Here is an 11,152-nt window from a genome sequence, read left to right on the forward strand (position 1 = left end):
TGGCAGCATTTCCAACCCACACACTTGCGGGTGAGAATAGCGGCTAAAACTCCACTCATTATCATCTCAGTTGGATTATTTGGCCCACTTGTATTTGATCCACAGTGAAGGATGACTTCACTATAGAATAGATGTGATGTGATGTCGAGGCTACAGACCTGGAACTGCATTTTAAAGGCATTTATCAAGAAATATCGATGGTGATCCAAAGGTGAACATTGTTCACTTCATCTACTACTGGACCTGTGGGAGTTATACCCCCTGGTTTGGAACACAGACACACTCAAATGTCATTAGTGAGTGATGTCATCAGTGATGATGTCACCAGATGATGTCATCATTGCTCGAGTAACACCACATCATCATTAGGTAATTAGGGCAATTTATCTGCCATAATGTGTTAATTAAAAAATCTGGCTGTTAGGTCACCCGCTGGGGTGCTCTCTACACTTCCTGAAAGATTCAGCCCGATGTAAAATGGCATAATAATAATAATAATATAATAAATTCATGGCTTGGTTATAGTTTCTTTCCATATCAATCACTGCACTGTTTTGTTATGATTTCCAAAAGGACAAAAAGCAAGGGCATCTGTTTTGACACAAAAGGTTGTTATCGTACAGATGTAGTGAAAAACAAGGTGCTAAAGTCAAGGTGATTGAATAACCCGGCTATCTTTCTGTATGGTTCAGAACAGAAATACTCTCTCAAGCGGGGTGAGAAAATGAGTTACATCAGAGGTGTTCATCTTTGGTTACAAACCAACTCAGGCTACACACCTCCAACTCCCATTGGCGGGTGCAGCACATACCTTCACATCATGTGCTTTATTAAGTATGCAGCCAGACAGTGTCATAAAATCTCATGCCAAGCACTTGTTGTTCTGTGGTCTTCCAATTGAGGGAGACAATATTGTTTTTCTCTTCTTATCTCTCTCTTTCTCTATCGCTATCTAATCAGAACAGAGGAAGGAACAGGATAATTAAAAGTTGGACACTTAGTTTGGTAGCTAATCTGTAATAGCAGATGAAAGAGGTATTAGGTATATTAGATATGGGTTTGAGATAGACATACAGGCAAAACAATGTACCTCATCTGTGGATATTATTGGGAAGTGATTTTCAATACCTTTTTTCTTTGATTAAAAGTTTAATTAATATTTATTCATTCACATTTCACTGGACACTAACATGCAGTCCTTTCATCATGTAACATGACACGCATGCACACAAAAAAGAGAACTATAATAATCTAAAATACATTTTAGAAAGATACTATCATAGCGAAACATGTCCCTCCCTATAGGAATATTGATTATACGTCTTTTAGGAATATTATAATTATAGCAGATAAGGGAATACAAATAAAACAATGTCATTATAAAGTCACAATTGAGCACCACAGACACAATAAAAGTCCCTACATGAATATTACTCCATATTATTGGAATATTTTGGAATATTCTAGTCAGAATATGAAATATCCTGGAAACTGAATATTCTAGTCATTTAGTCATTTATATATTTTTGTTTTGTTTTCTATAAATAGTATGGGCAAGAGTAACTAAATAAATGCAGTGTTGTTCTTTAATTTTATTGTTTTTGAAGCTTTATTTTTCTTTATTATTTTTTTAAAGCTTTGTTGTTAGGAAACATGGCGAGCACATTTGCTACGTCACAGACAACGTCACAGACAACGCCCCCGTCCGGCCCCCTGACGTAAATGCCAGCAGCTCTGCAGGTCACCCTGCCGCACTGCACTGACTGGAAGACACTCAGCTTGAAAAAGCCGGTTGGAGGAATAGCAGCAGTTAGCAGCTAGTTAGCTACCGCAGGGTGGTTCAAACCAGCCTTCCTATCTTTGAATTCAACAGAAACAGAAGGAGTATGGTGGCATTTTGAAAATGGCGCAGAAAGACACGCTATTACATCTCTTCGCTGGGGGGTAAGACACATTAATGCTGTTTTCACTGGGTGAATAACGTAACGTTAACTGTCAGACTGAGCTAAACGTTACTTGTTAGTTTCATTCGATATGGAGCCAAGTAGCGTTAGCTACATTGAAACTCATTCGCCTAACACATTGTATTTTGTTTTTAATCGTTCAGCCGTTAGTCGTACCGAGAATGGAGAAACTCGCCATAAGTTATCCATCTTGTTCAGTAACCTGCTGCTATGCTAGGTTACGTATAACGTTACGTTACTGCGAGCTAACGCTAGCTCATGTTAGCACTGTTAGCGATGGCTGCCGTCTACGTTCTGGTTAACGCTAAATAGTTATTATCCGTATTCCCTTTTTCATAGCTAAATACGCAACGTTATGATAAACGTTATCTTATTGCATTTGAAACTAAATTGCCATTGACAATGAACGGGCAACTGTATTTCCTTAATCCAGATCATCTGTCACATGAGGAAGTTAGCTAACGTTGCCGGTTGGCTGAGTCTCTTGCTAGCTCACGTTGTGCCGATGTTAGTGAAATACCACTAGTTTAAACAACTAGAGACCAATAACGCTACACCCGAGTAAAACACTGATGTTGTTTAAACTAAGACTGTGTGTACAATATTCCGTCGCTGTCATGGCTGGATGTGGCGCAGTCACGAAGACGACCTTTAAATGATCATCATGTCCTTCGGTTATTACATAACAGTGTTACCAGCACGTTGTTAACGTTCTCTTCCACGCCACCAAGCAGCCAACTAAGGACAGCGGTTGCTGCACTTGGGCTGTGTTGATTTATAGTTGCAACGTTATAGACTAGATAAGATTCGTCTGATGTTTAAAATGAACGCCATATTCCTTGCAATGTTTTTGACTTGCCTTCAGGAATTTAACTTGCACGTTATTTTCTATTGTCTTTAGCTATTATACTGCTATTTAAAATGTGTAATAGTTGTAAATAATGTAGACTGGTGGTGACCCTTTACTTTTAATTGTGGACATATTTGACCATAATAGGCAACAATTTAAAACATAATGTAGAACCTGTTGAGGGAAAATAGCTGAATCACTCAGAAATCCAGCAAAGCCTGTGTGGCAGCCTCTCATCACTTTTGTATAGTATGTGAAAAACAGGCTAGTGCACACAACATACTTTCAAAAAGCATGCTTGTCATTTTCACAGGGCCTAAACCCCCCCCCCCCCTCAAAACAAGAAACTATTGCACTATTGCCCTGGTTTTCGTATCTTTGGGATCATCAGGTCACGACCACAACAAGTCCTCTTCGCCATATTTTGTTTCAGCATTGGTGCATGTTATTTGCCTGACAAATTAGGTTACACAATCTAACGAGTCTCGTCCAGAATATATTTTGTCCAGCAATTGGAGAGGTTGACGAGGTGATTAGTGATGATCTGAAAAATGGACAATTACATCACTGCTCTGAGGTGCAACACCCCCCCCCCCCCGCCAGGTCAGGTGTTCTACCTCAGATGTTTGACTCTGTCCTTCAGACATGACACAGCAGCAGACAGGCTTAGTCTAATCTGTCTCTCACTTGTAACTAAGCTTGTTACTGAGTACTGACAAGGTTGCAGTGTTTATTCAAATACACAATTGGGAGCTGTAAAAAAACAGATAAATGCAATGGTTTGAGCAGAGGTTGGGAAAGCTCTATATACAAAACTGTCCTTGCTCCCAACAGCCCTAACAGGTCCAATTAGACCAGTGGTGCCCAACCAGTAAATATTACCAGTAGATCTCAGGGTGCTTATCGGTAGATCCCAAAATCATTTTTTTTGTCACACATTCAACCAGTCACTCCGTGCATGTTTATTGCAAACGGACAATTAATATGCATTAACAAATACTGTCTTATTATTCATTGATTATTGCTTGTCATTGACATTGTTTGTTTGTTGTAGATTGTTGAGCACTGTTTATCTTATTATTCAAGTGTATTCAATGTTTTTCCCCCCCTGATTGAGCACTCATTTGCAATTACCTCGGGTGCTCAGCTCAATGCTCAATGTCCTCTGCATTCATTGGATGATTGGTTGATGGAGGCACTCTTCACATGTGTATATATAGAGGGAGATATGTGCCGCCCATCATAACACTTGATGAAGGTCTAAACGACCGAAACGTTTGTTCGTCCAGAAATAAAAAATATTTCTCCAGAGAAGGGAGACGGTGTGCAGGATTTTTTTGTTCTACTGTTTATCATTGACATTGTAAATCATATTTAATTTATGGTCATGTCTACCCACACTTAATAGTTATGGAGTATGGAATACAAGTTTATGATGGGGGGGGGGGGTTATTTATTATTATTATTATTATTATTAGGTGTTCGTACCAAGTGTAATTATCAGGTTTACTGTTACAGCAGGGGGGTGGTGGACAGGTATATATTGTGCTGTTTAAAAATTTAAAATTAGAGCTGAAGTGTAAAAACATTGGTCACCCCTGAATTAGACTGAGCCGACAACCTTTTGGCACCATTATGTATGATGTTATCTTGAAGCATTTCCAAGGCACGACAGGAGAGCCGTTTCTGACCATAATTGTTCATAGCACATTGCCCCATAGCTGCACAACTATGTTTCGGTGGAAAAAGTTGGTCAAAGGCAAAGCTGATATGAGTAAGCTCGCAAATCTAAGGAACACGCTGTTCTGGAGCAGGTTAGCCACTGTTATAACGGTAAACATCACATGCAGTTATTGACCGGTGGGACAACAAGGCCTACTGTGTACGCAAAAGACTGTATATAGTAGACTTTTTTTTTTTTTTTTTTTTACAAAGTCTAATCCTCGTGTTTTTGTGTCCAGATGTAGCGGTACAGTGGGAGCCATCATGACCTGCCCCCTGGAGGTGTTGAAGACGCGGTTGCAGTCGTCTGGCCTCGCCCTCCGGCCCGTCTTCCAGATGCAGCTGGGCACCCTGAGTGGCACGGGAGTCATCCGACCAGGGACTGTCACACCACCAGGCCTGCTGCAGGTCCTACGGTGAGATTGTTGTTGTTGTCGTACGAGGAGCACTGCAGCATGCTGTGTGCAGGGCGGCCCCTTCAGGTGCTAGTTTGTGTTTTTCCAGGAAGACAAAGTGTTTCCTTCCAGCTGGTGCATTGTCACAACTCTCGTGTCGTGACTGGCACGATTGTCGGCTGTTGACATGTAGTGGCACGGCAGCAGACTACAGAAAGCGTTGCCCTGGGAGTGCCGCTGTGTTTGAGCATGTCTGATCTTCCAAAATGACACGTTTGTGGGAAGGGTTCAGTAGACTCCTCTGCAGATTCAGTTCAGGGAGGTTCTTCTTTTGAGGCCCGAGGGCATATCCTGTGCTTTCTACCACTCTTATTTTGAGGCCCATTAATCCTGTGTTATGTAAGGGGAGGATCAAGTAGACTGTTATCCCGCTCTTCTCCAGTGCTCTTAACCAGCTGTTTGGAGACATGGAGTATGTTTTACTACCAGGCCTCGTCCAGACAGACATGTAACAGGTTTGTGGCATCAGTGGAATTGGCCCCTCGCATGAGGCCACGTTGGCCCGGCTCCACTGGGACCCAGGAGGAAGCACGTCGTGCTGCATACTGCAGGAGGTCTTTCGCAGGGTGCTGCTGCATCGTGTTACAGACTGACGTCTCGGATTGAACCGGTCTGGAATGGAATCATCAGCTGACTGCTGGCTGGTAGCTGCTGCAGGCTATTTAACGTTGCACAGCTGTTACACTGGCCTAAAGACTAATATGGTCATGTTAATTTTCGCAGAAAAGCGTGCAATATTTACTCGCAAGTTCATCTGAAGTTGTTGCCAAGTGTTTCAATTTGACTAAGTTAAAAACTTTTTGCAAAGACACTGGAACGCTCTCCTTGTTTTCACAAAATGATGGTGGCATCCTCTTTGTGATGTACGAGTAACACTGAGAGGCAATTAAGAAAGTTTTTGGACTATGAATTGGACACTAATTTGACCTTTTAAAGAAGGTTGTTTCTTTGTTTCTTTAACTTGTCATCATTGCTTGGAAAGAGTTATTAAGTATCACTGAGAGAGCACACATTTTTAGTTCTACCTTCCCTCTTTGTCCGGCCCGGCAGGCCTGACTGACTGTCTGCTTGGAGAATAAAGGTCACTCCCTGGTTATAATCCAACAGAGTAGTGTATGTGCCATGTTGCTGGCGTGATGAACCAGGGGACAGGGTTCATGGTACATTTACCTGGGCCAAAGGGAATAGTGCTGGAGCTTGTGCAAAAGCAAGTTGGGTAAACAAGATTGGTGGCGCAGCCGCAGAGTAACACTTGAGGATGATTTCAGGAGTTAGCGGCCATTTTCAGACACCCACTGAGCGTGGGTTAATCTCACTCAGACCCTGTTGATATAGGAAGTTTAAGATAAAAACATCTATAAAACTCGGTCAACCATATGCCAGTGTGTTTTCTTAATTCATGTTTGTTTTTATTTCAGGTCAATTCTAGAAAAAGAGGGACCAAGATCGCTTTTCCGTGGCCTAGGACCCAACCTTGTTGGCGTGGCCCCCTCAAGGTGCAGTAATAGTCTCCATTCAGTATTTTAAAAGGACAGTTTTATTCACAGAAAAGTCATCCATGCCTCACTGTATGTCCTGTACACTCCCCACCACCCATATTAATTTAGTCAGCTCATAAGACAAAACCGACATGGCACCTGTGTGAATTGATGATGTCACATCAATACCTGAATATCCTCCTTTTGTTATCCGACAGTAAAATAATATCAGAAAAGATGGACAACAAAGTATCTAGTTTTTGTGAAAGTTCACTCTAAACTGTTCCGTCTCTGCGTCATACAGTTTAAATTTCACATGTGTTCTTTGTTTTGTCAAGCATTAACAAGCGGTCAATATTTTGCTATTATTTCCTCGTGGATTTCAGTTGAAACTGGTTTTTGAAATTGGCTATAACCACACAATGTATAATGCCTAATACATTCACCACGATGTTCAGTTAGACTTTGAGACGCTGTGAACTGAAAAAGGTGATGGGTTACATATACATCTTTTCCCCCTCATGGTTAATGAATAGCCCCAACAGCATGCTCCTTTTACTAAGTCATTTCACTGACTGCCCCTCCGCTCCACTGCCCAACTTGGGACAGGCCCACGTTCAGAATAGCTCCAGGGGTATCTCTGGTGCCCAGTGCTTATTCAGCCCATTCTGGTGCTGCTGTGTGGCGGGCCTATTCCAGAAGCAGAGCAGAGAGAGCAGGCCCGCGGGGAACAGACCGCTCTGGATGCGCTCAGTCAAAGGCTCAGAGGAGACCACCACATGTGATGGTTACATAAAGGCATTGTGCTTAGAAAAACCACACACTGGCTTAATGAAACGTGCATGAAATGGTGTAGGCACCAGGGGGTCTAGTGTCTTCATATTGGCTTTTGTGTAGAGTTCTTATCTGTTTATGTTCTTGTACATTTCAGAGCCATTTACTTTGCTGCATACTCAAAGTCCAAAGAGGTGTTCAATGGCGTTTTCGTCCCTAATAGTGGACCAGTGCACATGTCCTCTGCTGGCTTCGCAGGTGAGCGCTCTGCATGTGTCCCTAATATACTGTATACCGGTACTATGTCCCCTCATTGAGTGCAAGTCCACTGAAGCCCCCCCCCGTCCCCCAAATACAATTTCTCTGTCCCTATACTGGAATGACTTGACCTTTTGAATCACATGTTGTGGCTGAAAACTCTAAGCTACATTGCCAAATCTAGGAAATTGACAAACTGACAAACTTCTTCTTCTATCGCATTACCAGAGATAACTCCTTTTGTTAATTTTTCCTTTTTATGTATGTATCCAAATTATGTATGTTTTTTCTTTCTTTCTTCTTATCCTTTGTTAATTGCTGTCAGGGTTGTAGGTGGGGGGGGGGGGATTTAGTTTTCTCTTTTCTTTTAATATATTTTATGTATAACCTGCTATTTACTGTCGTCTGAGATTTCTTATTTGTTTGGCTGAAAATAATAAAAAATGTATATACCCCCCCTCAAAAAACGGACAAACTGAATAAATATCCCCTTGTCTTGTCCCTTGACCGCAGCCTTTGTTACCAACTCCCTGATGAACCCCATCTGGATGGTCAAGACAAGAATGCAGCTGGAGAAAAAGTGTGTACATTATTTCTCCAGGGTTCAATTTGAGATCTGTTTAAAAAGAATAATGATTTATTTGAGGGTGTTTGCAGTTCTAATTGCACCAAATGGTTTAATGCAACCTTTAAGAGAGAGGCTGCCTGTATGAACCTGTCCTTGGGTTATGCAGTGCGCAAGACTGAGGGAGCGTGTGACCTGGGTCCATAAATACTTTTGCTGACGCACTGTGCTGCGCGCAGAAGAAGAGTCTATATTTACTTTACCAAGTACAGGGCAGTATTATCATTAGGGGTCACAGGAGCAAATATGTTTGCTCCTCTATCTTTTATTTAAATACAAAACACCTGGCCCTGCAATATAAAACGGTGGCCTTTGTGAATTTACCAAATAAAGTTACAACGTTTCCTTGAAGGCAATACCAGTTAATGATTCAACCCTGATGAGGAAACATGACTTGCTGAAAAAAAAATCTTTGTTTTGACACTGCTGTGTCTCTGTTGCGTTTCCTTCCTTCCCCCTTCAGAGCCCGAGGAGAGAAGAAGACGAACGCGCTGCAGTGCGCCCGCTACGTTTACAGAACGGAGGGGTTCCGCGGCTTCTACCGAGGCCTGACGGCGTCCTACGCCGGCATCTCGGAGACGGTGATCTGCTTCCTCATCTACGAGACGCTGAAGAAGCACCTCGCCGAGAGGTCCAGACATCCAAACGGTGACACGGAGAAAGGAGCGTCGGATTTCCTGAGCCTCATGTTAGCTGCTGCTTTTTCAAAGGGGTGTGCGTCCTGCATAGCCTACCCACACGGTAAGCACTTCATTGTTATTTCACAACAATGCACAGTCAGGGAGGAGCACTTTTACGTGACTGTGATTGGTTACCTCTAATTTGACTGTATTTGTTCTGTGTGTGTGTCTACAGAGGTGATTCGGACAAGACTGAGGGAGGAGGGCAGCAAATACAAGTATTTCTTCCAGACAGGGAGGTTGATAGCGGTGGAGGAAGGCTACGCAGCCTTTTACAGAGGACTCATTCCACAGTTAATTAGACAAATCCCTAACACAGCCATTGTCCTCTCCACCTACGAACTCCTCATCCACCTGCTGAGAGAGTCAAAGTGAAGACTCTATGAACTCCTCATCCACCTGCTGTGAGAGTCAGTGAAGAACACTATGAACTCCTCACCCACCTGCTGTGAGAGTCAAAGTGAAGATGCTATGAACTCCTCATCCACCTGCTGTGAGAGTCAAAGTGAAGAACACTATGAACTCCTCACCCACCTGCTGTGAGAGTCAAAGTGAAGATGCTATGAACTCCTCGTCCACCTGTTGAGAGAGTCAAAGTGAAGACGCTATGAACTCCTCGTCCACCTGCTGAGAGAGTCAAAGTGAAGACGCTATGAACTCCTCGTCCACCTGCTGAGAGAGTCAAAGTGAAGACGCGTTTGAAGGTTGGGTTTCACCATGGAATGCTGGAAGCCACACACAATACCCCAAGGCACACTGGACAAGAGACGGTTGAAAATACAGCACATAATTTTATTTTATTTCCAGGTGGTGCTATCGAGACTTTTTTTTGTTGTGGAATTTGAAGCAGGTTGCACTGTTATCCAAAGACCTAAATGTATTTTTATTTTATTGAAAGCATGCTGTTAGAAGTTTATGGGAATAACGCAACAGTTGTGGTACTTGTGAAAAAACTCCATACCTATGAAAAAAGGTCATCTGCTTAGAGGAGTAGTGTTAAGTTAACTAAATTATTTTATGTATTTTTATTGTTCTGACAGTGTTTGTCTGTTTCCTTATACTTATCAATGGTGAATGTACCGATCCTCATCATTGGCAGTTTGATTCATTTTAGTTAATGAAGGGAAGAAATTCAGAAAATGGCACTATTAATATTAATAGTGCTGTGCCGTTGCAATCCAATGACCACACAGACCGTGATGAGATTTTTGTTTATTTCTTTTCATAAATGCAATGTGGTGATTTTGAAGTTTGAATGACATCGGAGAAGGTTATCACATTTTTCATTATTATACAGGTTTTCTCTGTATATTTTCTTTGTGAAAAGAACAGTCACCTTTTACAATATAATAAGAACTTGAATGCTTATTTGACCAGTGGCTCAATAAACTGCATCAAGAGATTGGATCTGTTGTCGGGTGACCCGAACAAAACGTGTCCGTTATTACACCGATCTACCTTTTCTTTGGGCTGCTAGCCTTGTGTCCGTTATTACACCAATCTACCTTTTCTTTAGGCTGCTTAAGCCTTGTGGTGAGATGACACAACAAAGATGACTGAATAACTGTAAAATAGGACTACAGGTTATTGCACAAATAAATATCTTTGACATACAGTATGGCTAAATAATTGCTCAGAGTAAGAGTGTGAGCTATAGGCTCTCTGGCTATCTACTTGGGGGGAAAAAAGGTATGTTTATGACTGAACATCAGGACGTTCATTTTTAGGGATGTCAGGTGTGCTTTTTAGTTTCAAGTGCACTTCTTGCTGAGCATGCATGTTAGTCACAGAACTGAAGTTTTTATTCCCATCTGATCTCCCAAAAGAACTGACATGTCAAAAAAAATGTTTGCTCACAGGCAGTATAACTTTCATGTTCAGCATATTGCTATACAGATTATTGAGCTTGCTGCCATCCGAAACAAGATCATTCTGGTACTTTTGCTCCCAATCGTATGCGTTTGCCTATTTTGCAAGATGCAAACCATATGATCTTATAAACAATGGACTAGTGAACCACCTTGGGAAGTTGGAACACAACTGGGCATTGACTTTTGCATACATGCATATGTAGACAAATCCAGCTCCGTGAAGAGAAGAGGACTGTTGGTGCCTCGACCCGTCTTGATGGAAGAAGTTGCTTGCTACAGTGTTGAGTTGAGTGAGTTGAGTTGTACTTTATTGTCCACGTGAGGAAATTCATCCTCTGCATTTGACCCATCCTCTTCTAGGAACCTTCCTAGAACTAGGAGCAGTGGGACGCCATAGTACAGTGCCCGGGACCAACTCCAGTTTGATTGCCAGTGTCTTGGCAGGAGTATTATACACATGTCTTTGCTGGTGGGA

The 11,152-nt window shown here is 42.1% G+C and overlaps 1 protein-coding gene across 1 annotated transcript; it reads left to right on the forward strand.

The window, feature by feature from the left end:
• Window positions 1-1,803: 1,803 nt before the first annotated feature.
• On the forward strand, window positions 1,804-10,211 carry slc25a33 (solute carrier family 25 member 33). Its single transcript, XM_083639495.1, has 7 exons — window positions 1,804-1,944; window positions 4,776-4,952; window positions 6,410-6,487; window positions 7,401-7,501; window positions 8,015-8,081; window positions 8,590-8,867; window positions 8,982-10,211. The coding sequence occupies exons 1-7, from the start codon at window positions 1,904-1,906 to the stop codon at window positions 9,179-9,181; spliced, it is 942 nt and encodes a 313-aa protein (XP_083495621.1). The 5' UTR covers window positions 1,804-1,903; the 3' UTR covers window positions 9,182-10,211.
• The last annotated feature ends 941 nt before the right edge of the window (window positions 10,212-11,152 follow it).

This window comes from Poromitra crassiceps (assembly GCF_964638095.1).
Source record: "Poromitra crassiceps genome assembly, chromosome: 6".
Lineage (NCBI taxonomy): Eukaryota > Metazoa > Chordata > Actinopteri > Beryciformes > Melamphaidae > Poromitra > Poromitra crassiceps.